The sequence below is a fragment of the Neofelis nebulosa genome, chromosome 2, assembly GCF_028018385.1.
Source record: "Neofelis nebulosa isolate mNeoNeb1 chromosome 2, mNeoNeb1.pri, whole genome shotgun sequence".
NCBI lineage: Eukaryota > Metazoa > Chordata > Mammalia > Carnivora > Felidae > Neofelis > Neofelis nebulosa.
This window is the reverse complement of record NC_080783.1, coordinates 215,530,318-215,557,190: the sequence shown is the minus strand read 5'-3', so window position 1 is coordinate 215,557,190 and position 26,873 is coordinate 215,530,318. Positions and strand designations below refer to the sequence as shown.

At 44.7% G+C, this 26,873-nt stretch overlaps 1 protein-coding gene across 4 annotated transcripts in view; it reads right to left on the bottom strand.

Moving 5' to 3' along the window:
• The window catches only part of CLSTN1 (calsyntenin 1), a 91,275-nt gene that overhangs the window by 8,322 nt on the left and 56,080 nt on the right, over positions 1–26,873 (bottom strand). The window contains exons 3-11 of one of the 4 annotated variants that reach the window (XM_058719179.1): positions 22,884–22,913; positions 21,491–21,686; positions 19,877–20,085; positions 18,117–18,266; positions 17,804–17,989; positions 15,263–15,511; positions 14,775–14,896; positions 3,257–3,419; positions 282–338 (exon numbers count right to left, since the gene is read on the bottom strand). In XM_058719179.1, the coding sequence (XP_058575162.1) occupies positions 282–338; positions 3,257–3,419; positions 14,775–14,896; positions 15,263–15,511; positions 17,804–17,989; positions 18,117–18,266; positions 19,877–20,085; positions 21,491–21,686; positions 22,884–22,913 (1,362 nt within the window). The remainder of the gene's footprint in view (positions 1–281; positions 339–3,256; positions 3,420–14,774; positions 14,897–15,262; positions 15,512–17,803; positions 17,990–18,116; positions 18,267–19,876; positions 20,086–21,490; positions 21,687–22,883; positions 22,914–26,873) is intronic. The other 3 variants (XM_058719182.1, XM_058719180.1, XM_058719183.1) reach the window with 3 other exon arrangements.

Sequence of the window (26,873 nt, the reverse complement as noted above, 5' to 3'; positions counted from 1 at the left end):
GGTAAAATTTGAGGCGGGCGGGGGGGGGGGGGTGTCCCCATCAGTGCAGAGCATTAATGAGTCATTTGCCCTCACTTCAACTGGAGTCAGAATGGGCAGAAAAGGGTAAATCCTGTGAAGCCGTGGTGGGGGGGAGGGAGGGGCGCATAATGCAAAGCAGCAGCTCAGAAGGTGTCTGGGACCAAAATGCAACTCGGGCATTTCATGCGAAATGTGGAATGAATTGATGTCTTGTCTTTAAATGAAACACAAGAGTGAACCGTAGGGAAAGATCCAGCAACCTGCAGGGGCCATAGGCACAGGCTCGGTTTCATTGTCATTTTCAAATGCTGGATACTCTGCAGGAAAGCAAGACAAAGACAATAGAAAAGGACCAAGAGGTTAGGCTCTTCACATTGGAATTCGAAAATTAGTCTTGAAAAGCTGCCAAATATAAAACACAAAGGGAAGAATTCCCGCCTTGTCCCTCTCGGGGACATCTTCCCCCCAGGAGCAAGCTCGTACTGGATCACCTTTTCAGAAGTCCCCCGCCCCCTGCTTCTCTTCGTTCCTCCCTTGTCCCATCTTCCACATCCACCTTGCCAGAACACAGACCAAATTCAAAATAAGGTGAACAAAAGCTTGTCCGTCGAACTCGTGATCTCGGGCTGGTGCTACTGGGTGGGGCAGCGACGTGCCAGCCACCAATGATACCAAACCCCGGGCCCACGCACTTTTCTCCCAGAGAGGACATTTGTGCAGACGAACTGGGACAGCACAAGTATGCATCCAAAGCCTGGTGTGTGTTCGGTATACACGGGAAAGTATGTAGTTTCTGAAAGCTCAAAATGAGTTCACTTTGGTCTAGATGTTAACCCCTAAGTAACAGAGATACAAAGGCGTCTTTATCCACTTTTTCTAAATAGGAAGGGAGAGTCAGAGGTTAAGAAACTCACCCAGATTGATAGATAATCGGCAGTGGGTCTGGGGCCTCTAACCACTGACCTTCTCACAGGCCCCAGGGCTGGTGTCCTCACAGTAATGCCAGGTCAGGGAGGCACACAACCAGCGACTGAACACAGAATCTCTACTTTCTAGATCACGTTGTGGGAGCACTCCATAACCCACGGCACGTCCCGTGCTACAGCAGCGTGGGGGCACTGGCGGTGGGCCGGGCATGTGTGGCTGCGCTCCCACGATGCCCCCAGTTGCCTCCAGAACACCGTTAGGAATGACATTCCGGGGGTGCCTGGGTGGCTCAGTCAGTTAAGCGTCCAACTTCTGCTCAGCTCATGATCTCAGGGTTCGTGAGTTCAAGCCCCACGTCGGGCTCTGGGCTGACAGTTCAGAGCCTGGAGACTGCTTCGGTTCTGTGTGTCTGTCTCTCTCTCTCTCTCTCTCTCTGCCCCTCCCCTGCTTGTTCTTGGTCTCTCAAAAATGAATACACGTTGAAAAAAAACAAAGGGAATGACATTTCAGCCAATGGGGGTGAGGCTGCTGCCCACAGCACGGGCTCTCCACCGTGAATTTGTATGAACCGTGGTTCCTCATCTGCTGAAGGAAGGAAGGAGACCTTCTTCCAGGTTAACGATATTTTACAAACCCTGTGTCTGGTTTGGGAATTTAGGCGTGTTTTTCTGGCCAAGGATCTTGAGAAGCTGCGGTAGAAAGACGCTGTGGCACCAACAGGAACCGGGAGTCAGTGCAGAACATGGGGCTTTATTTTAATTCAACAAGCAAAGCTCTCAGGTTTGCACTTGTATTTTTATTCGTATTTTTAAAACAACTCAAATTACTGTTTAATTTGGGAAGCAGCTCTGGACTGAAACGTTAAGACTTCACAACTAAAAAAATTCCTATTTCCCTGGTAATTTGCTCCTCATTCCTTGGTTTCAAATTCCACTTTCTCATGGATGAACTGCCCCCGAAATTAAATCCGGGATTCAGCTGAAGAAATTCACTCTAAAATGCTACCTTAATCTTGTTAATTTACAAGGATCGGCAGAAGATTATGAAATTCAAATTCTCTAAAATTAAAGCAATGTTATTGTGGGCATTAGTCTATTTTGTATCTTTCTCACCTACCCCAAGATGAAATGTTTCCATAGGGAGAAAAAAATATTCAAAAGGTCTGTTTAGCAGCGATGGCGACCCAGCCAAGTGTGACGGTTCACGTGAGGGCAGACTGAGGGGTCCGTGATCTTGGACAGGAAAAATTATGTGATTATTACTCCACTAACTTGTGAAGTTCAGCTTTTTCTTTGGGCCTAAACGTCGGCTCCAAAACACAGCGGCATTAGCCATCATGGCTATTTTCCCAGCATGCTGTGTTGCTGCAAATATCATAAAGCTCGTCACTATTTTCAAATTATAGCAGTTACTGAGCTTGCTGCTAAAGCTTTCTCTCCATCTGTCGATAAAGCAGCACAGGTATTACCATTTCAAAAGATTCACCTTTTAGTACTATGATAACTTTCTTCCAATTTAATTGGCTGCCTTTGAAATCCTGTGTATTGTATTTCACAGATTAAGAAGAAATTATCCCGGGAAGGGGTCCACATCAGACCACAGGCCCTAAATGCACCGACTTTATGGTTTCAAATCCGGATGCCATGATTAACCAGGCGGGGTGACCCTGGGCTCTGAGCCTCAGTTCCTTTGGCTATAAAATGGGGATAAAAACTGCTCCTTCCCCACAGACTTACTGTTAAGGAAAGTAATGGACATGTGGCCCACCACTCAGAAAGGACAAATAAACGGTACTGTTGCTTCACTGGTTGTTGTCCTACCCCATCCCACTTCCGAGGACTCCCGTGGAGTCCTTTCAAGCACGGCCCTGTGGAGGGTGCTCCTGCCGGGTTATCCAGCACTAAACACTCTGGAAGAGTCCTCCGGGTCAAAGAACATTCCCAGTTTCGTCCCTGATGGTCCGCTGCGGCCTCTATGTCTTTGTGAACTTTTCAGTGAACAGATTAATTTACAACAGTCCCTCAATGGCACTCTCCCTCCACGTAATGCTTCCTCCCAGGTTCCCCGGGAAGGTGCCGGCTGCTGCAGTCCTGTAACAAACCGTAAGTGAGCGTCCCAGAGCATGGCATCAGCAGATGCCCAGAACGGCCTGTCCCCAGAACGGCCACACCCGGGAGAAGGAACGGAAAGACGAAGGCAAAGAGGGTAAGGGGGTAAGACCCTGAGAGGAGCCTGCTTCCACCACCAAGGCCATGAGGCAGCAGGACTGAATTCCCGATGCCGAGCAGAGGGTGCCAATGGCCATTACCTTGCCAGCAAGCCCCAACCACGAGCTGGGTTTCAATCCTGGATGGATGAAGCGGGTAATCTTCGGTCACAGAGAAGGGCTCGTGAGAAACACCGTCCACATAGAGAGTCACGCTCGGGAGCTCCACGTTGAGGACGTAGTGATGCCACTCCTCATCACAGACCTGTGAGAGGCCAAGGGAAAAACCAGGGCATGAAAGGTCTACCTTCCCTCACATCCAGAGACAATGAAAGCAATGCAACTGGGGACAGAGACCAAGTCACCCATACGGAATAATGGCTTCTGAAAAAGGAAAGGAATTTCTTAAAACTTTAACGATAAAATACATCTCACTCAACCACATCCCACCCAAAAGGGCCAAGGCAACACTATCACCTCTAGGACGTTCCAGACCAGGGGGAAGTGCCCATTCCTCACGTGACAGGGCCCAGTTCTCTTCTGCCAATAGTCTGACACCGGGAGATTCTTGTATCCGCAGGCTGGACAGCCCCCCACTGAGCAGGCTTAGCCTGTCAAGATCCACACCTTTTCTGGATCAAAATGAAAATCACCTCCCATCTCAGAATAAGCCATGCCATAACTCATATATTTTCTTTTTCAATTCGAAGGTAATGATCTAAATATAGGTGAGCATACAGCTCAGAGGGAGTGATAACTCAAACTGTGTTCCTTCCGCATCATGAATGAGCACCCCTGACCTCCCCCTCCCCCCGCCCCCCACTGCCGAGGGAAAGTGCTGTCGGCAGCCTCCAAGGTCCGTTTGGTCTGGCACTCTCTGATCTTTGGCTTCAGAGGAAGAGGCAAGTACTCGAGAACAGAGACAGGCAGAGAAAGAGATGGAGTGGGATAGTGTTTTTGTTTCTTAAAACATTTTTTTAAATGTTTATTCATTTTTGAGAGGAAGTGCGCACGCACGCGCACACACACAAAACATGAATGGGGGAGGGGCAGAGAGAGAGAGGAGGAGAAAAGAACCCGAAACAGGCTCCAGGCTCTGAGCTGTCAGCACAGAGCCCAGTGCAGGCTCGAACTCATGAACCGTGAGATCAATGACCTGAGCCGAAGTTGGGATGCTCAACTGAGTGGGTCACCCAGGCTCCCCGTGTTTTTAAAACTGCATTTCTAAATAAGCTTAACCAATTTACACATTCTAAAAAACTGAACCCATTAAAGTTAAACAGACAGGAAACATCACAATAAATGAAGAAATTACCAAAGAATATCCGGCAGAGAAAAGCGGCTGCTCCTGAGTTTATTACAGAAAAAATCCAAACCTCTAACACTCAGCATACGCCTACGGCATATGCACGATATTTTTGTATGTATGTATATATTACATGAAACCTTTTTAAATGAAGGAATTGCATGGCAAATCACTTTTGAGGCTGGTAATATCTTAATTTTAGCTTCTCTATTTAAGACAAGTTCTGTAATAAAAGCTCCTTCAGAAAGCAAATTATATTTCACCTAGCTCTCAAAGTATGGCAGGTTTCTGGGAGATTAGCAGAATAACACCGTATTTGAAAGTCCATTTGGACTTTAGTCAAAAGTCCCTGAGAATATTGAGAAGAGTGTAGTAGAATTGGCATAATTTTCTAATTTCCCTGAAAACTGGGTGATCAAGAGAGCAAAGCCCAAAGCTGTCGACAATACCCACAACACTCCTCAGTTCGGTGCCCGTGTGCACCCTGAGATGCACGTAGTGAAGAAAAGCAATGGGGCTTCCAACCCAGAGGATATCATAGAGTGGTGAGGCCATACTTACCGGTTGAGATGCCTTACAACAGTAACAGAAGAGGGAGGCAGAGCCCTAAAACTAGAAAAAGGGTCATGCTATCCAACTCTCTTCTTTGAGAATGCAAAAAAAGTAACTGTATATAAAAATGAGGAGGAGGAAAACGGATCACAGTTCAATCCCATATGAACTTTTCAAGAGAAAGAAAGCAAATGGATGGAATACTATCCCTTCAGACCCTGAAAGCATTACCTGAAAGATATTCCTGCAACAGACATGAAAACGATCATGTATTATCTCAGAACACTCCAATGATGTTAGGAAAGCGATACAAAACACAAAAGCACATAGATCAGGACCAGAGCAACTCAGACAAGAGCTGACGAATCAGGAATGACTTGGGTAAAAAGTGACAGGTAGAGAATACAGATAAAGAATACGAAGGGTCCCCAGAAAAGAAAGAGCAAAGCAGTGACGGGACAGGGCTAAGAACTATAACACCAAAAACTTGCCTGAAGTACCAAACTGCTTTAAACTATATACTAACAAAGGGCATACCACATATCTGGGAAAAGAGACCCAACAATCAAGACGTGCATAAAATTAATTAGCTTTATTTTTATTTATTTATTTTTTTTTTCAACGTTTTTTATTTATTTTGGGACAGAGAGAGACAGAGCATGAACGGGGGAGGGGCAGAGAGAGAGGGAGACACAGAATCGGAAACAGGCTCCAGGCTCTGAGCCATCAGCCCAGAGCCTGATGCGGGGCTCGAACTCACGGACCGCAAGATCGTGACCTGGCTGAAGTCGGACGCTTAACCGACTGCACCACCCAGGCGCCCCTAATTAGCTTTAAAAAAGAAAAAAGACACATCCTTTGGTCACCCAAACAAAAGAACCAAGTACCTTATAAGGGAAAGAAGATCAGATTGCCATCAGACTTCAGTAGCAATATCTTATGTCTGAAGACAATGGACAGAGAAATTTTCTGTTCTTGTAAATCTTTTTTTTTTTAAATGTTTATTTTTGAGAGAGAGAGAGAGAGAGAAAGGGCAAGCAGGGGAGAGTCAGAGAGAGAGAGGGAGACACAGAATCTGAAGCAGGATCAAGCCTCTGGGCTGTCAGCAGAGTATGATGTGGGGCTCAAACCCACGGATTGCAGGATCATGACCTGAGCCAAAGTCGAAAGCTTAACCAAATGAGCCACCCAGGTGCCCCTGTTCTTATAAATCTTAAATATGAGCCAGAGATTTCATATCCAGCCAAACTGACTTCCACTATAAAAGCCACAGACAAACTATAAAACAAACATGAAAGAACTGAGGTTGTTCCCATGAATCTCTCCTCAGGACACATTCCCTACAACGCAGATGACAGAGACAGAGTGCCACAGAACTTAAACATACCAGGAACATCCAAACCCAAGTCCAATAAAGCCTTTAGACCACACTACCAATTTACAGGCTCTAAAGAAGACAGTGGCATGTATGTTAGATGGACTACAACAATGCAATCAGCCAAATCTAAACTATGGGAAACTCTGGGACAAAAAGCCTGATTTCTGTCATCAAATAAATTTCAGGAGAGAAGAGAAAAATCTACAGATTATAAAATAAACTCAAAAGGTATAGCAACCAATCACAGTCCCTTATTTGGATCCTGATTCAAATACAGGCTGTAAACATAAAAATACAGGGGTACCCGGGTGGCTCAGTCCATTAAGTGTCTGACTCTTGACTTCAGCTCAGGAGGACACCAGAGAATCCCTCTCTGTAGAGATAAAAAAACTAAAATCTAGTTAGGCCAAAATCAGTAACGCTATAACTGAGATGTAATCTCGAATGGATGCTGTGACAGTGAGGATGGATGAAGCAGAGCAGTGAATCAGTGATATAGAAGATAAAATTACAAAAAATAATGAAGCTGAAAAAAAGAAGGATACAAAGTCCAAAGATCACAATACAAGACTTAGAGAACTCAGCAACTCAAAGAGGAATAACATTCATAACCTAGGAGTCACAGAAGATGAAGGGAGAGAAAAAGGGGCAGATGGTTTATGTGAGCAAATTATAGCTGAAAACTTCCCCAATCTGCGGAAGGACACAGACATCCAGAAGCACAGAGAACTCCCATTAAATTCAACAAAAGCCAGCCGTCACCAAGGCATATCATAGTCAGATTCACAAAATACACAGACAAGGAAAGAACCATAAAAGCAGCAAGGGGAAAAAAGTCCTTAACCTACAAGGGAAGACAAATAAGGCTGGCAGCCAATCTGTCCACAGAAACTTGGCAGACCAGAAAGGAGTGCCAGAGTATATTCAATATGCTGAATGGAAAAAATATTCAGCCAAGAATTCTTTATCCAGCAAGGCTGTCACTCAGAATAGAAGGAAAGATAAAGAGCTTCCCAAACAAAAAATAAATAAAGGAGTTTGTGACCACTAAGCCAGCCCTGCAAGAAACTTTTAAGAAAAATAAGGAGCTTCCCAGACCAAAAATAAATAAATAAAGGAGTTTGTGACCACTAAACCAGCCCTGCAAGAAATTTTAAGGGGGACTCTTTGGAGAAAAAAACAAAACAAAAAAGACCAAAAGCAACAAAGACTAGAAAGGACCAGAGAACATCACCAGAAACACCAACTCTACAGGCAACACAATGGTGCTAAATTCATATCTTTCAATAATCCCTCTGAATGTAAATGGACTAAATGCCCCAATCAAAAGACACAGGGTATCAGAATGAATAAAAACACAAGATCCATCTATATGCCGCCTATAAGAGACTCATTTTAGATCTAAAGACATCTGCAAATTGAAAATGAGGGGATGGAGAGGTACCTGGGTGGCTCAGTTGGTTAAGCGTCCAACTTTGGCTTAGGTCATGATCTCAGTTTGTGAGTTCGAGCCCCGCATTGGGCTCTCTGCTGTCAGCACAGAGCCTACTTCAGATCCTCTGTCCCCCCTCTCTCTGCCCCTCCCTGCTTGTTCTCTCTCTCTCAAAATAAATAAAGTTAAAAAAAAATTATGTAAGTGAGGGGATGGAGAACCATCTATCATGCTAATGGATGTCCAAAGAAACCCGGAATAGCCATACTTATATCAGACACATTAAACTTTATTTTATTTATTGAGAAAAAATTTTTAAATGTTTATTTTTAAGAGAGAGAGAGAGAGGGAGAGGGAGAGCCTGCGCGAGTTGGGGAGAGGCAGGGAGAGAGGGAGACACAGAATCTGAAGCAGGCTCTAAGCTCTGAGCTGTCAGCGGGGCTTGAACACATGGACTGTGAGATCATGACCTGAGTTGAAGCCGGACACTTAACCGACTGAGCCACCCGAGCACCCCCAGACAAATTAAACTTTAAAACAAAGACTGTAACGAGAGAAGGGCATTATATCATAATTAAGGGGCCTATCCACAAACAAGACCTAACAACTATAAATATTTATGCCCTCAACTTGAGAACACCCAAATATATAAATCAATAACAAACATAAAGAACCACATTGATAACAATACAATAACAGTAGGGAACTTTAATACCCCACTTACAGCAGCAGACAGATCACCTAAGCAGAAAATCAAGGAAACAACAACTTTGTGGTTTTTTTTTTGTTTTTTTTTTTTTTAATTTTTTTTAATGTTTATTCATTTTTGAAAGACAGAGAGAGACAGAGTACAGCAGGGGTGGGGCAGAGAGAGAGGGGGAGCACAGAATCAGAAGCAGGCTCCAGGCTCTGAGCTGTCAGCACAGAGCCCGACACGGGGCTCAAACCCACCAACCGTGAGATCATGACCTGAGCCGAAGTCGGACGCTCAACTGACTGAGCCACCCAGGTGCCCCAAGGAAACTTTGAATGACACACTGGACCAGATGGACTTAACCGATATTTTCAGAACATTTCATCCTAAAGCAGCAGAATGCGCATTCTTCTCGAGTGCACATGGAACATTCTCCAGAACAGATCACATACTGGGTCACAAATCAATCCTCAACAAGTACAAAAAGATCGAGATCATACCATGCATATTTTCAGACCACAATGCTATGAGCCTTGGAATCAACCACAAGAAAACATTTGGAAAGACCACAAATACTTGGAGGTTAAAGAACATCCTACTGGGGCGCCTGGGTGGCGCAGTCGGTTAAGCGTCCGACTTCAGCCAGGTCACGATCTCGCGGTCCGTGAGTTCGAGCCCCGCGTCAGGCTCTGGGCTGACGGCTCGGAGCCTGGAGCCTGTTTCCGATTCTGTGTCTCCCTCTCTCTCTGCCCCTCCCCCGTTCATGCTCTGTCTCTCTCTGTCCCAAATATAAAAAAAAAAAAAAAAAAAAAAAAACGTTGAAGAAAAAAAGAACATCCTACTTAAGAATGAATGGGTTAACCAGGAAACTAAAGAACTTAAAAAGTATACGGAAGCCAATGAAAATGAAAATACAACAGTCTAAAACCTCTGGGATGCAGCAAAGGCAGTCCTAAGAGGGAAGTATGTTGCAATTCAGGTCTTTCTAAAGAAGAAAGAAATGTCTCAAATACACAGCCTAAACTTACACCTAAAGGAGCTGGAAAAAGAACAGCAAATAAAGCCCAAAACCAGCAGAAGAAGGGAAATAATAAAGATCAGAGCAGAAATCAATGACATCAAGGGGCGCCTGGGTGTCCCAGTCAGTTAAGCGTCCACCTTCGGCTCAGTTCATGATCTCGCAGTTTGTGAGTTCAAGCCCCACGTCGGGCTCTGTGTTAACGGCTCAGAGCCTGGAGCCTGCTTCTGATTCTGTGTCTCCCTCTCTCTCCCCCTCCCCAACTCAAATCCTGTTTGCCTCTTTCCCTCAAAAAAAAAAAAAAAAAAAAAAAAAAAATCAGTGACATCGAAAAACAAAACAAAACAAAACAGGAGAACAGAGCAACAAAGACCAGGAGCTGGTTCTTTGAGAGAATTAACAAAATCAATAAATCCCTGGCAAGATTTGTAAAAAAGAAAAAGGACCCAAATAAATAAAATCACAAGAAAGAGGAGACATCACAACCAACACCACAGAAATACAAACAATAAGAGAATATTATGAGTAATTATATGTCAACAAACTGGGCAATTGAGAAGAAATGGATAAATTCCTAGAAACATATAAACTACCAAAACCGAAATGCAAAGAAATAAAAATTTTGAACAGACCCATAACCAGTAAGAGAACTGAATCACTAATCAAAAATCTCTCAATGAGGGGCGCCTGGGTGGCTCAGTCGGTTAAGCGGCCGACTTCAGCTCAGGTCACGATCTTGCGGTCCATGAGTTCGAGCCCCGCGTCAGGCTCTGGGCTGATGGCTCAGAGCCTGGAGCCTGCTTCCGATTCTGTGTCTCCCTCTCTCTCTGCCCCTCCCCCGTTCATGCTCTGTCTCTCTCTGTCTCAAAAATAAATAAAACGTTAAAAAAAAAAAAAAAAAATCTCTCAATGAACAAGTGTCCAGGGCTGGATGGCTTCCCAGGGAAATTCAAACATTTAAAGAAGAGTTAATACCTATTCTTTTGAAACTGTTCCAAAAAAGTAGAAATGGAAGAAAAACTTCCAAACTCATTCTAGGAGGCCAGTATTACATTGATTCCAAAACCAAAGACCCCACTAAAAAGGAGAATTATCAAACCAATTTCCCTCATGGATGCAAAAATTCTCAACAAGATACTAGCAAATCGAATCCAACAAAACATCAAAAGGATTATTCACCAAGATCAAGGGGGATTTATTCCTGGGCTGCAGGGGTGGTTCAATATCCCCAAATAAATCAACGTGATACACACATTAATGAAAGAAAGGATAAGAACCACATGGTCCTCTCAATAGATGCAGAAAATGCATTTGACAAAATACAGCATCCTTTCTTGATAAAAACCCTCAAGGAAGTAGGGATAGAAGTAACACACCTCAATATCATAAAGGTCATACACAAAAGACCCACAGCTAATATCCTCCTCAATGGGGAAAAACTGAGAACTTTCCTCCTAAGGTCAGGAACAGGACAGGGATGGCCGCTGTCATCACTGTTGTTCAACACAATACTGGAAGTCCTGGCCTCAGCAATCAGACAACACAAAGAAATAAAAGGCATCCCAACTGGCAAGGAAGAAGTCAAACTTTCATTCTTCACAGACAACATGATACTCTACGTAGAAAACCCGAAAGATACCCCCACCCCTGCAAAAAAAAAACCCGGCAGAACCGATGCATGAATTTGGCAAAGTCACAGGATAAAAAATCAACATACAGAAATCTGTTGCGTTTCTATACACCAATAAATGAAGCAGCAGAAAGAGAAATCAAGGAATCAAGCCCATTTACAACTGCACAAAAAACCATAAGATACTTAGGAATAAACCTAACCAAAGAGATAAAAGATCTGTACTCTAAAAACTACAGAAGGCTGGGGTGCCTGGGTGGCTCAGTCGGTTAAATGTCCGATTTCGGCATGGGTCATGATCTCATGGTTTGTGAGTTTGAGCCCTGCATCGGGCTCTATGTTGACAGTTCAGAGACTGGAGCCTTCTTCAGATTCTGTGTGTGTGTGTGTGTGTGTGTGTGTGTGTGTGTGTGTCTAAAAAATAAATAGATAGATAGATAGATAGATAGATAAAAGATTCTCTCTCTCCCTCTGCCCCTCTCCCCTGCTCACGCTCCCTCTCTAAAAGCAAAAAGCAAAAAACAACTACAGAATGCTTATGAAACAAACTGGCGAAGATACAAAGAAATGGGAAAACAATCCATGCTCATGGATTAGAAGAACAAATGTTCTTAAGATGTCTATATTACCCAAAGCAATCTATACATTCGGTACAATCCCTATCAAAATAACACCAGCATTCTTCACAGAGCTAGAACAAACAATCCTAAAATTTGTATGGAACCAGAAAAGACCCTGAATAGCCCAAGTAATGTTGAAAAAGAAAACCGCGACTGGAGGCATCACAATTCCAGACTTTAAACTACATTACAAAGCTGTAATTAAGAGAGTATGGTACTGGCACAAAAACAGACACAGAGATCAGTGGAACAGACTAGACAACCCAGACATGGATCCACAAATGTATGGCCAACTAATTTTCAATAAAGCAGGAGAGAATATCCAACGGAATAAAGACAGTCTCTTCGGCAAATGGTGTTGGGAAAACTGGACAGCGACATGCAGAAGAATGAACCTGGACCACTTCCTTACACCATACACAAAAATAAACTCAAAATGGATCAAAGACCAAAATGCAAGATAGGAAACCATCAAAATCCTAGAGGAGTAAACATTAAAAAAAAAAAAAAAAAGTTAAAAACATTTGGGAAGAGGGCTGGGTGGCTCGGTGGGTTAAGCTGTCTAACTCTTGGTTTCGCCTCAGGTCACAATCTCTAGATTCATGAGATTGAGCCCCATGTCAGGATCTGTGCTGCTGGAACAGAGTCTGCTTGGGGTTCTCTTTCTCTCTCTCTCTCTCTCTCTCTCTCTCTCTCTCTCTCTCTCTCTCCCCTTCTGCCCCTCTCCCACCCACCTGTTTTCTCTCTCTGTCTCAAAATAAATAAATAAACACTTTTTTTAAAGTTTCAAAAGAAACAGGCAGCAACCTCTTTGACCTTGGCCACAGCAACTTCTTACTAGACATGTCTCTAGAAGCAAGGGAAACAAAAGCAAAAATGAACTACTGGGACCTCATCAAGATAAAAAGCTACACAGTGAAGGAAACAACAAACCTGAGACAACCTACAGAATGAGGGAAGATCTTTGCAAATGACCTATCAGATAAAGGGCTACTATCTAAAATCTATAAAGAACTTACCAAACTCAACACCCAAAAAACAAATAATCCATTGAAGAAATGGGCAGAAAACATGAAAAGACACTTTTCCAAAGACACCCAAATAGTTAATACACACATGAAAAGATGCTCAACATCACTCATCACCAGGGAAATACAAATCAAAACCATACTGAGATACCACCTCACACCTGTAAGAATGGCTAAAATTAACAACTCAGGAAAGATGTTGACGAGGATGTGGAGAAAAGAGAACACTTTTGCACTGTTGGTGGGAATGCAAACTGGGGCCGCCACTCTGGAAAACAGTATGGAGGTTCCCCCAAAAATTAAAAATAGAATTACCCTACGACCCAGCAATTGCCACTACTGGGTATTTATCCAAAGGGTACAAAAACACTGATTCAAAGGTACACATGCATCCCAATGTTTATAGCAGCACTATCAAAAATAGGCAAATTATGGAGAGAGCCCAAATGTCCATCAACCGATGAATGGATGAAGAAAGGTGGTTTATATACACAATGGAATATCACTCAGCAATCAAAAAGAAAGAAGTCAGAGAAAGTCAGTTATGTGAAAGAAGTCAGAGAAAGACAAGTATCATAGGATTTCACTTGTATTTGGAATTTAAAGAACAGGACAGATGAACATAGGGGAAAGGAAGGAAAAATAAGATAAAAACAGAGAGGGAGTCAAACCATAAGAGACTTAAATACAGAGAACAAACTGAGGGTTGCTGGAGGGGAGGAGGGTGGGGCGATGGGCATTAAGGAGGGCACTTGTTGGGATGAGCGCTCGTGTTCTATGTAAGTGATGGATCTCTAAATCCTACTCCTGAAACCATTATTACATTATATGTTAACTAATGTGAATTAAAAAAAAAAAAAAAAAAAAAGATTCTCTCCCTTTCCCTCTGCCCCTTGTGCACACGTTCTCTTGCTTTCTAATATAAAAAAAGAAAAGAAACGATCTGCTGTGATTTTAAAGGAAAGGTTTCCTCAGTTTACAGCGCCCCCTTGTTTCCTGAAATGCACCAATTGTTTTTCACGTGATACTTGCTTTTTATCACAGAAACTATTGGGAAAGCAGCTTTGCAAAAGATACGCTATCATCAAAAGGGATGTAAGGTGACCTAATGGGGACACTGTAAACTCCCTCAAGCTAGTAGTTTGTGTGGTTTCTGAAAGATGTCAAGATTGCTGGCTCTCTGACAGTCTAAGATATCCCACGGCACCCCTAAATCTGCTGAAGCAACCCGGGGGCTCCTTGGCACAATTTGGGAGGCAAGGCTTTAAATAATGAATAAACAAATACAAGGGTCTCAATCCCAATGTTTAATCAAGTGCTGCAAATTTCAATAAACTACAACACAGTATTTTGAATTTAAAGCATATAATTTCTTTATATTAATACTGGATGTGTCAAATATAAACGTATAAAATGAAAAACGTAGGCTTTCAGAGGAAAGGAGTTCAAAGGATTTATTTGCTATCCTATAACTCACAAGTAATATAGCAAGGTTGTTTTTAAACGTCATCAGAAGAAACTAAATATGTACATTAAGACTATAGGTACTCGGGGCGCCTGGGTGGCTCAATCGGTTAAGCGTCCGACTTTGGGTCAGGTCATGATCTCGCGGTCCGTGAGTTCAAACCCCGTGTCAGGCTCTGTGCTGACAGCTCAGAGTCTGGAGCCTGTTTCGGATTCTGTGTCTCCCTCTCTCTGACCCTCCCCCGTTCATGCTCTGTCTCTGTCTCAAAAATAAATGTTTAAAAAATAAAAAAATAAAAATAAGAAAAAAGACTATAGTTACTGTAACAGAACTGTGCCCAAAGTGTCTACATACATTGCAAATTTTTTTTAATATTTTTATATTTATTCATAAATATAAATATACACTGCCCATAAATAGCTGGTCCTGTATGAAGCTGTAATACCTAGTTATACTCTCGGAAAGGTCATAAATCCGTGAGTTTTCCAGGCACTCACCTGATTCAATTTCCAGTGGAATTCTGCAGGTTTGTATTTCTTTTCTTCTGAAGGATCCTGACGGAGGAGGAAAGTGAGGCGGCAGCCGTGGACGTACAGTGAATAATGGTGCCGGTTCATGTCTGCCGAGAGAAATCCTCCTGGTAAGCTGCCAACTTAATACCCAAAGGAGAAATAAAAGCTATTTCCTTAATGGATTTTGAAGACACGGTTCTATCATTTATCCGCATAAATGAACTCTCCAGTCGGGCCAAGGCAGGGTTTGGAAACAGATACACTTGGGTTTGACTGAGAAGTGGGGCCCAACTCACGGAGTAAAACTAACCACCAAACGGCAGTACAGTATCTTGAGGGCGGAGAGCCCTCGCACAGAACACAGAAAAATGTGTGTCACCAGGAGCCTTTCGGGGAAGAATAAGGGGTCTTGCTTCCAGCGACCACCGCGGCGGCCACTCAAGTACGACGCCCTGACTGCAAGATTAACCTACCTGTTTTGTCTGAACTACAGAGAATGGTCTCCTTCTTCCTGCCAAAAGGCCCATGCCTCATCCACACGGAAATCGTAAAAGGCTCTTTCGGGTTGACAGAAACGACACCATCTGGGATCCTCACTGCTTGGGTGCCGTTGAACTCGAAGACCTGGTCACTGTCGTGGCCGTTGTCAGTGGGGAGGCCGACAGTCCAGTTCAAGGACCCACTTGGGGACGGGAGCAGCTCGGTGGTGCCAGACGCAGCGCCTAAGCCGACACGGTAACAATACGCACAACGTGAAGGACTCGGAAGGTAGAAGAGTCTCGAGGCCACACTAAGGGCAACATCCTATCTTCCAGTTACACAATTTGCTAGCTTCTGCTTATGTTCCTTAAAAATAAGGGTTTTTATTTTTTTTTAAATCATAAATAGTAACTAACTGTGGATATTTTTGCTTAAAGGAAAAAAGGGGGTGCCTGCGTGGCTCAGTCGGTTGAGCATCCAGCTCTTGATTTCAGTTCAGGTCATGATCCCATGGTTCATGAGGTCGAGCCCTGCACTGGGCTCTGCACTGAGAGCATGGAGCCTGCTTGGAATTCTCTCTCTCCCTCTCTCTGCCCTTCCCCCTCTTGTTCTCTCTGCCTCGAAAAAAAAAAAAAAAAAAAAAACTTTAAAGGATAAAAGGAAGAGAGCATTACTTGTAATCCCACCCAAATATATCCACTATTTAAAAAAAAAAAATTTTTTTAAGTTGGCTTTGTACCCAGCGTGGAGCCCAACATGGGGCTTGAACTCACAACCCTGAGATCGAGACCTGAACGGACATCAAGAGTAGGATGCTCAACCAAATGAGGCATCCAGGCACCCCCCCAAATATATCCACTATTAACATCTGGGTGCAAACACTTCCAGTCTTTTCTCTACGAATATACACATTATAAAAAATAGAGTCCTACGATGTATAAAGGTACACACATTCCCATTAGTATTTTTCTATAGCATATTTTTAAATGTCTGAGCATTTCACTGCACCGATACACTGTGACTTATTTAACTGATCTCCTTGGCAAACACTGAGACTGTCCCCACTCTTTTCTATGACAAACCCTGCCTTCACGAGGACCTCCGTGTGATCCACGATTATTCCCTTAGCATCAATTCCTAGAAATGGAATCAGTGAATCAAGGAACATGAAAAAAATCTCCAGCTATTGTTACACACTGCCAAGCTCATTTTTCTTTTAAATGTGCCCACGGAAGAAGACTTTGGGAGCTCTCCCCATCACCTGGTCCTCTGTTCCTAGGAGCAGCATGACCTCACATACGACCTCGGTCAAATGCCAGTGCCTGCCCCTTTCTTCCTAAAAGTGAGAACTTCTCCCCCTCCTCTCCCAACTGAATTCCTCAGTAAAAATGAGGTCAACACCACCTCCTTGGTGGGCCTGATGGGCACACTGAATGAAGGCAACATACAGAAATGCAGACTGTGCAGGAAGCACTCATGGGGGAAATTCTTTCCATTCTTCCTTCCTAACTGTAAACTGTTCTGCTGAGAAAATGTTCACTTAATGCCATAAAAAAATCATGGCACTAGAGAGAAAGAATAAATTTTAAACGTTACACTTAAACGTACATAGTTTAAAATATGTCCCAGACCTCTCACCTTCCATGCAGATTTCAGTACGTGACTATTTGGACCCAGAGTCAGGCAACACGGAGAATATTAACCATTAGGATAAGCCAGCAGAGGATAAACTCTTTCGTTTTGCATATTCCAGTTATGTAAGAAATCTAGTTGCTTAATCCTACAGGCTGTATCAGGCCGGTGGAAAGACGGGGACGTGGGAAAACGCCGCCCGCAGAGCTGACGCCAAGTAGCTCCTGAGGCACAAAATACCCTCTGAGCACGGACAGGTCATTTCAGTTACGGGGGTTTCGCTGCTGGCCAAGCGGCACACTCTTCCTCGGCATTTTCCACGACAGGCATCCATACCTCACCTCTACCTCATTCAGATAAAGCAGAAAAATACCCACAACTATTGGTGAAGACGGACGGCAAGGCTTTGATGGGATTCGTAACCACGGGGTCTCTGGATTTCACATAATGTTTGTGGTAAACAATCTGCCGAGACTCAGAATTAGACGTGAGTGTCCGTAGTTTCGGCTTTCTACTTCTCGTTTGCCAAAAGCTATTGCTTTATCTGTATTTTTTTCTTCAGTCCTTAGATAAACATCTCATTTCAAACTCACTCTACTTACATAATCCCTCTCTTTTGATTATCCTCAACGTACGTTAGAGAAACACTTTCCTCGCATCACCGGCTCCTAAAATGCACACGCATGTAACATTCTGAACAGGCTGTAAGGGGTTTATGTACCTCCTGAAGCCCATCCAGCATGACAATTAGCCAAGGCAGTAACAGCCGTGTCAGAAAGTCAGAGTCTGTTCCGGTTTAGGGTTATAAACAACCACCCGCCCCCCCCCCGCCACCCACACATACTCTCTTCCACCTGAAAGGGTGTCTCTCGCCCTCACCGAAGACCACCAGGCCCCCTTACCGCACAGCCGGTGAAGAGACTGCTCGGAGTAGGTGTCACGGTCACAGCCTTTCCCGATGTGGCCGGTCTCCAGCTCCACCGTCGCCTGCACTGAGGCCACGGGTTCGTCGCACGTCTCCAGGTGGACATTTGGGAAGAGGGCCAAAGAGCCCGTGCCAGGCTCATATTCTATCCTCTTGTTCCATCCTGTGTGGGTCCACAAACCCGGGAAGGAGGGAAGGAGGGAAGGAAGGAGGAAGACTCACACTTTAGGGCCCTCTGGTATGCGACGTGTCAGAACAGGTGTGAGAGCAGAAAGGAGAATGAAACTCACCTTGCCACCCGGGGGTGCAGGTGGGCTTGACGCTGACCTTCACCAAGACATCTTCCGCTGCCCTTCTCTTCCCGCAATCGTAGGCGGTGATGGTCAGCTTGTACTGGTGTTCTTTCCCATAGTTTAGCTTCTCTGTGTTTTTTATGTAACCTTCCAGAGGGGAAACAAACAACAGTGAGAAGGCAAAGTTGTGCTGAAACACAAAGCACACCTGCTCTGGGGCACCTGGGTGGCTCAGTCAGTTAAGCATCCGACTTTGGCTCAGGTCACGATCTCATGGTTCATGAGTTCGAGCCCCGCATCGGGCTCTGTGCTGAAAGCTCAGAGCCTGGAGCCTGCTTGCGATTCTGTGTCTCCCTCTCTCTCTGCCCCTTCCCCAGTCACAGTCTGTCTCTCTCTCTCTCTCAAAAATAAATAAACATTAAAATATTTTTTTTAAATAAAAGCACAAAAAACAAAGTACATGTGTTCTAAGTGTTATAAACACGGACACGGAAATCAACCTGATGCTCGAGATAATTAATGCTCGGTCTTGCTTTCCTGCGCTTGAACGCACACTAAATCCATCTTTAAGGGCTGTTAAAACAGAAGGAATGAATCTACACAATTCAACCTCCATTTATTCTTATAGTTTTTCTTCTTTGGTTTTATATGCGCTTTAAGATTAAGTATTTAACATATGAGAGAATAAAGAAAAGTAATTCCAGTACTTCAAATACTAAATACTAGATGAAGCTGCATTAAATATTTCTTGCTCAAAGATTTACTGTGTGTGTGTGTGTGTGTGTGTGTGTGTGTGTGTGTGTGTGTCACAGAGACAGGAAGAGAGAAAGATTCCCTACCCCCACCTGCTAGAACAGAAGCCTGCTTCTGAATATGGGTACAGACATCTGCAAAGTGTTTGCAATGTCCGTAATTTCATCAAAGATTCTGGACTGTGCATCAACAACAGAGACACTGCATCACCATCAAGAGGCCATAACCTAATAAAAAAAAAAGCTGAGCTCCAGCATGAGTTCATTCTGCTCAATTACAAAGGACTGGAGCACCTGGCAGCAAGGCAGAAACCTTCGTCTTCAAGATGAGACAGAAGATCCAAATCTGATGGAGAGCAGAAGACAGACCAACTAAAGGTCAGTCTTTTCAGATGCACTTCGATAGACAAGTGAGAAAGTACAGATTAAAAACACGTTAGGTGGGGGGTTTTTTATTAGACCTTGGCGGAAGAAGGAAAAATAGGGCGCCCAAAAAAAGAACCCGTGACTTCAGGTGCCAACAAAAAGGCTTTCAGGGGACAGAGTGAAAAAATATTTATCTGAAACTCACACACCATTCGGTCTTCTGCTATGGAATGAATACTTGTCCCCTCCAAATCTGAATGCTGACAACCCCCAATGTGATATTAGGAGGTGGTGCCTAGGGGAGGAACTTAGGGTTAGATGAAGTCGTGAGTGTGCGGCCCCCATACCGGGATCCCAGAGGGCTCTCTCCCCGCTCTGTGAGGACGCAGAAGGAAGATGGCCACCTGGGAACCGGGACTCGGGTCCTCAGCAGACACTCAATCTGCCAGCACCTTGATCCCGGTCTCCCGGCCTCCGGAACAGTGCGAACTGTTGACTGTTTGAGCCCCCAGCTCACGGTACTTTGCTACAGCATCCTGAAGGGATGGATGAAGCCGGTCTCCAATCTGAGTTTCGCCGACGTGCGGAACTGCCAATGGACCGTCACCTTGGCGAGGAAGGCCTGTTCCTCTGACTCACCATCTTTGTCGATAGCAAACGGCACGTCTGGAGTGACGACTTCATAGCTGCATATCTGGCTGAACTGGGGGGAGCAGTCGGCGTCCACGGCCTCCACCCTCAGGATGCTGTCATACTGCTTCCCCTCGATGACGGTCGCTTTGTAGGACTTCTCCTTGAACACAGGTGCATATTCGTTCACATCGTTCACCTGGATATGGACAGTTGCTCTGGAAGAAGAAGAAAAAAAGCTGTGCGTTCGGTTTGTTTTTTTAACCCAAAGTACACCAGTTCTGCCCCGTTTTTATGTTTCCTTTTGCTAATATCTTATTTCATGAAGTTTGTATGATGGAGAAAAAAATTACACTAGTCACTGTTGTTATTTTAGCATGGAGAGGACTTCAGAAAGTTAAAATAGGAATTTAAGTTGATTCTTCCAGGTCCTAGGAGTAAAATGGCTGGTGTAAAAAAAAAAAAAAAAAAAAAAAGGCAGTAAAATAAAAGACTTGGAGACTTGGGGTTTTCTTGACAATACGGGACAGGGCATGCAGAAGGGAGATAAACTAGATCAGACAAAATTAGACCCAAAGGAAGAAGGAGTAAGACATAGATAGAAGATGGGAAATGTGGATGGGGAGTCTGATCAGGAGCATGGAAACCAATCCCGTCCTGCTTCTAGGGAATGGAGACGGCTCGCAGCCCACTGTTGCCCATGACCCACTAACTGATCCAACAAACGAAGGTCCTCCAAGAGACCTCAGTGCTCCCTCCCTGGCCGACCCCGTGCTGCCCTTCCACCTCCCCGTCTTGGGCATGAGAAAACTAAGGCACCATAGACTTGGCTACAAAGAGAGGAAAGGGTCAGTCTCAGGGCTACTGATCCGGGCGTGTTTCTGACTCAGACAGGATCTCTGACCCACAGAAGGCTTTTTCAAGGACAACAGTAATATCGCACGGTGTGAAAAGGATGAGGAGTAGTTCTCTGGCACTCAGCACCCCCAGTGTGCACCAAAACCCTCCACACCCAACGCCGCGCATCCTCCTGACCCTCACGATGGGTCTCGTGGCAGCGTGCCCCTCTCTCCCTAGCCCAGGAGCCAAGTAGAAACCGAGACTCAACAAGACGAAAACTTGCCCCATGCCGAAGGGACAGAAAGTGGCGGAGAAAAGACTGGAATTCTAAATCCAGGTCTAGTTCAGAGTCCTGTCTGTTCCACGAGCAGTTCTCAAAGGATATGGATATGAACACGTCCAGGATGGGGCGCCAAAGTCAGCCCGCTCCCACCAGCATGAACGAATGCTCTGCCCTTTGAATTTGCAGGAAAAAGAAACCTAACAACAAAATATCCTCCTGGAGGAGAAAATGGGCTTTCCCGATTTTCAGTGCAGAGCTCTAGTTTCTGTCATTAGAGTGCTGGGTGGGATAAAACTGCCCATTCATTTGCTTATTCGACAACTAATGCTGCAGGGTAAACAGACAGGATTCCTATCCTCAAGGAGCTTACAATTTCGGCGGAGAGCCAGAAATACCTTCTGGCTCATCTCTAAGAACACAGAAAGTCTCGGGGACACAGAAAGAAAGCAAGGGTCAGTACTGCTTTCTTCGCACGCGCTCTCTCTGATCAGCTTACTTACTTATGAGACTTTTTCGCGTTGGCGCCATCCGGCCCCTGGCCGCAGTCATAGGCCTGGATGGTGAATGTGTAGTCTTTCTGTAGTTCACAGTCCAGTTTCTCTTTTGAGCGAATTATTCCCTCGCCAGTGGACTTATCCACTACCACTGCATCAAAGGGGACATTCTGCCCATGAATTTTAAATCCACAAATCTCACCTAGGGAGTCAAAGCAGCGCAGGTTAGAATTTCTGCCCCCGGGAGTCTGCGTGCTCCCCTCCCCCTTCCCATACCTCCCCCCCCCCCCCCCCCGAAAAGAAATGACAACAGTTCGGCAGCCAGGGGTTTAGAGGGTCTGTGGACAAAGCAAGGGCACTGTGCTTGGACAGGGATAAGTTCTGGGGCTTTAGTAAAAAGAAGCATGGTTCTCGCTTTCCAAGCAACTTGCTTAACTTTGCATCCATTCATGCAGGAATACAAAAGAGAGAAAGAGAAAATATAGACAGGCATTTCACAGGAGTACTTAAGATGGCTCCAGGGTAAAAGCAGTCTCATTAGCAAACGGCCACTGGTAACGCAGAGCAACTGTCCCCAGCTACTGGGGACAGCCGGCAGCGATTTTGATTTGGACCAGAGAGAAGGCTAAAATGCAGTCAAGTGTTGAGAGAGGAAGGAGGGTAACATAAAAGGTTCAGCACCGTAATTACAGAAATTCTGTCAAAAAAAAAAAAAAAAAAAGTCAAAAGAAACAAGTCTTCCTGTGCAATGAGCCTGGCTAAAATTAGGGAATCAAAACAAACTACTAAATGAGAAAGGTAGAAATACCAACTTTTCAGGCATCCATTTCAACAGCTATGGTTTACTATGAAGATCGGTTCCGCCACAGGGAGGGATTTGCTAGACTTGCCTTGGTTTCCAAAGCTAGCCTATCAGACCTGCGAAACAAGCCTGCCTGGGGACATCAGGACATCAGCACCTGGAAGTTGGCTCACAAGCTTAATGAGGGGTGAAATCTAGGCGTCCATTCTTGCCGGTGGGAGAACATTAAGTCTTTTGATGTATACGTATATGTTAAAAAAAAAAAAAATGTATTTCATGTAAAAATAAGGCTGCACTCTTCCAAAATTACAACTCCTAGAAAATGGTTACAAAGTGAATCTCTTAAGTTCAATTAAGAAACAAATGTACAGTATTATCCGTACAGTTCAAATGGATGTCTGATTTCTAGATATTTCTGACCAAGGGTTTGGTTACATACAATTTCCATCAATATATTTAAAAATAGAAACAAAGTAGGAGAATAAATCAGGGTAAAAGAGCATGACAGTTTCTTCTGTTTAAGGGCTGATTCCCAATTTTATAAACAAAGTTAGTGGGTTAATATTCATAGGAGGGATAGAAAGAACCCTTTATCACCTTCTTTGGTGACTGTCACCTCAAAACTCTCTAAAGGGAGAAAAGATAAACCCATGTCAGTAATGCAGGAAAGAATAAAGACGGAACAATAAGGAAAAAAGTCAAAGATGCACATATTACACAGAAAAGCTTGACATAAATTCAACCATCAGCTCCGGGCCACTCGTAGACTCCCAACAGCAAAACCGGACCCTCGGCAGCAGAATGTTTCTGAACGCAACTTACCACAAACCACTATGTAATTTTGAAATTACACCGACCTATAGATGAAATCTGCTATAAAGATTGATTCGTAACGCCCTCAGGTGTCGTTTGGGCTTTTCTTCTAACCAACACTTTCACGATAACGGTTCATAAGTAAACATATTTGTTATTTTACAATTTTCGGATTTTTCATTTTCAAACTAAGTTCTTGCGGCTCGATTCTGGTAACGCTCAACTCAGCATGAGACAAGGGGAAACAAAAAACAAATATTTGGAGCAAAGGGTTTGGCTAAATAACAAGGGCTTAAGGAACCCGACCAAGGCAACTAACGTAAGCCACCCCCTCTTGTAACCGAACACGTGCTTCACCGCGAACTGAAACCAGATTCATTGCTAGCTTTGGTGACGCCGCAATGATCACGGCTTCTAGTGAAAACGCTGTCCTAACAAGTCCACACAAGTGGTGCCTGCTCACCCCAGGGCGGCTGCAGACGAGTTGTGACAACGTGCAGAGGCCAGGAGGTCAGGAGGGGACAGAGCCGGCTCACTGGGGCACCTTCTCTCCACAAAAAGCATCGTAGCCTGAATTCTCTTGCCTTTTAATGGCTTTACCATGTATCTGTATACCCAGGAACAGTGTTTCATTTTGCTTGTTTTTAAGGTTTGAAAAATGCTATCACATGGTAGGCAACTTTTGGGACTTGCTTTTCCCCTCAGCCTTGTGCATCTAGGATTCATTCACCCCTGTTGGCGGAAGGCTATAGTGTGTATTTCTTTCCACTACTATGTTCAGCAAGAATCCAAGGAGTTCTGGCAGGTCAAGTGCTTGAGACACCGCCTGGCTTAAAGAAAGCAAAGAAAGCACCCAACAAATAAATGTTTGCTCTTACTGTAATTATTTTCCATCCTGTGACTATACCGTAATTCCAGTTTCCTGCTACTGAACTTTCTGTGGTAGAGATTTCTAACCACGCTTCCTGCTGTCGCTGTGGGTCTTGTGCTGCCCAGAACAGGAGCCACTAGGCACGTGGGTTAAAATTAAATTTAAATTCATATTAAAATTGAATAATATTAAAAAAAAATCAGTTTCTCGGGGCACGTGGGTGGCTCAGTCGGTTAGGCATCCGACTCCTGATTTCGTTCAGCTCACATCATGGCCTCATAGTTTGTGGGTTTGAGCCCCGCATCGGGCTCCATGCTAACAGCAAAGAGCCTGCTTGGGATTCTCTCTCTGTGTGCCCCTCTTCCACTCACTCTCACTTGTATGCATGCGCTCTTTCAAAATAAATAAACAAACAAACATTGAGAGAGAGAGAGAGAGAGCGAGAAACTGGTGATCCAGATCCGCATAATCTGAGTTGGCATAACTGACTGACTTGAGGGTGCCTTCCTGACAAAGCCCGCTGCACAGATTAGTGCAGATTTAAGACCCCAGGATGAGGTATCTGACTTGGATAAGGCTCCCTACATACTGCACTGCTTAATCAAAGTATAAAGACACTCATTCAAGCAATGTCCTTGGGACTGTTTCTGATCATGAGATTATCATGAGAAGTGGAACTGTTTGCCAAAAGATGTACACTCCCTAAATCTCTCCTTCGAGATACCAGGCTGGGAGGAGGGAGGAGAACTCAGAGAGTAGGAAGGCGATGGGGTGTTTTAATTTTTTTCTTAAAAAAAATTTTTTTTTTTACATTTATTTATTTTTGAGAGACAGAGAGAGACAGAGCACTACTTGGGGAGGGATAGAGAGAGAGGGAGACACAGAATCCGAAGCAGGCTCCAGGCCCCGAGCTGTCAGCACAGAGCTTGACATGGGGCTCAAACCCACGAACTGTGAGATCATGACCTGAGCTTAACCCACTGAGCCACCCAGGAGCCCCTGGGGTGTTTTAATTTTATACTTCAGTTGTCCGGGGGAGGTTTCGCTGATAATGTCTGAGTAGAAACCAGAGGGAGCTAAGGAAGCAAGCCACATGCTTATCTAGGGAAGAATTTCAAACAAAGGGACAGCAAGCGCAAAGGCCCTGAGGCAGCCCTGGGCCTGGCCTGGCTTAGGCACTACTGCAGTGGCTGAGCGAAGGGGAGAGAAGGTGAAGCCAGACGAAGATGAGTAATGTGAAGCCATAGCGGCTGCTACAAGAAGTGAAGTTTGTCCTCCAAGTGAGAAGGAATGACTGGAAAGTTTTATGCAGAGAAAAAAATCAATACGGTTTATATTTTAAAGAACCCAACTGGCTGCCATGGTGAAAATAAATCAAATGTAAGCAGGCAAAGGGGCTGTGCTGGCTGGCTCGGTTAGCAGAGCATGGGCTTTTGATCTCGGCATTGCAAGTTCAAGCCCCATGTTGGGTGTAGAGATTAGTTAAAAATAAAATCTTTAAGAAAAAGATATGTGTATCTATATGGCAAAAATGGTTACTGGAGTAACACAGGCACGAGAAGCTGAAGCCAGAACCAGGGGTGTGCAGGGTGGTGAGAAACAGTCAGATGCAGGGTGTGTTTTGAAAGTACGGACAATACTGTGGGATTATGAGCGAGAAACCCAAGGATTAATAAATTGCCTTCGGCCAACATGGAAGAGAAGGGCCGGATGGGGGGAGTGGGAATCCGAGCTTCGGCTGTGAACATGCATCGGTATTACAATTTGTTACAGAATCGCACCTCAAAGGTAGGAATATCCAGTAAAAGAATTGTTTCGAAACTCACGTGTGTCTGGGCTGCTCTCTGCAAGACTGGATCTATTTATAATGAGCACAACAAAAGTGTGCACTTGTCCTTTCTACAAATCCATGCCCGTCTGGAGTATTAACGAAGCTACCTGAACAACGGGCTATACCAAAAGTACGTGGCGCCTCAAGTCCACGGGTGCTTATTAAATTGCTGGCAGGCTGGGCCCTTCTGCCTAGAATGACTTGAAAAACCATCTGGCCAGAGGGCAGCATGGGCCTCACACTCGGGCGGACATGGGCTTTCTATACCCTGTGACGCTGCACGTTGTGAGCCTGCCACGCTGTCACCTGCAGACCTGGCGGTATACCCACTTGGCGGGCCCACCTCTTTCTTCCACCCACAACCTCGGTTTCAATGAGGGAGACAGGCCCGAGGGCAGCAAGGTGAGGGGCAAGTAAACAAAGGAAAATACTGCAGTCTTTCAGACGACATGTGGTAAGGGCCAAACGCAGGCAGTCTCAGGAGGAAACGTGGGGGATTTTCAGGACCGGCAGGGCCTGGAAACCAGCTGGACAGAGAGAGGGGGCTGGGGTAACTCCCTGGGTTTTGGCTGATGGTACCAGTTAAGGAACTAAGGCCCAGAGGTCTGCCCCACGTATTCTCACCAACTCCCTGCTTGTTTCTTTGCTTGAGTATTTAAAGACATTTTTTTAATGTTTATTTATTTTCGAGACACAGCACGAGCCGGGGAGGGGCAGAGAGAGAGGGGGAGACACAGCATCCGAAGCAGGCTCCAGGCTCCGAGCTGTCAGCACAGAGCCCGACACGGGGTTTGAACCCGTGAACCGTGAGATCATGACCTGAGCTGAAGTCAGATGCTTAACTGACTGAGCCACCCAGGCGCCCTTTGCTGGAATATTTTAAGGCCAGACTTCAATGCATACAATGTTCACTAGACAGACTTTCGTTAACAGAACTACAGCAATGTGGCTCAGCCAACAAAATTAACAATTCCTGAGGTATTTTCATAGTATCCAACTACACTCAGTTTAAGATCTTCCTCTCCCCAGCCAGGGACCAGGTTGTTACTTTCTGTCCCCATTCTTTTAGGAG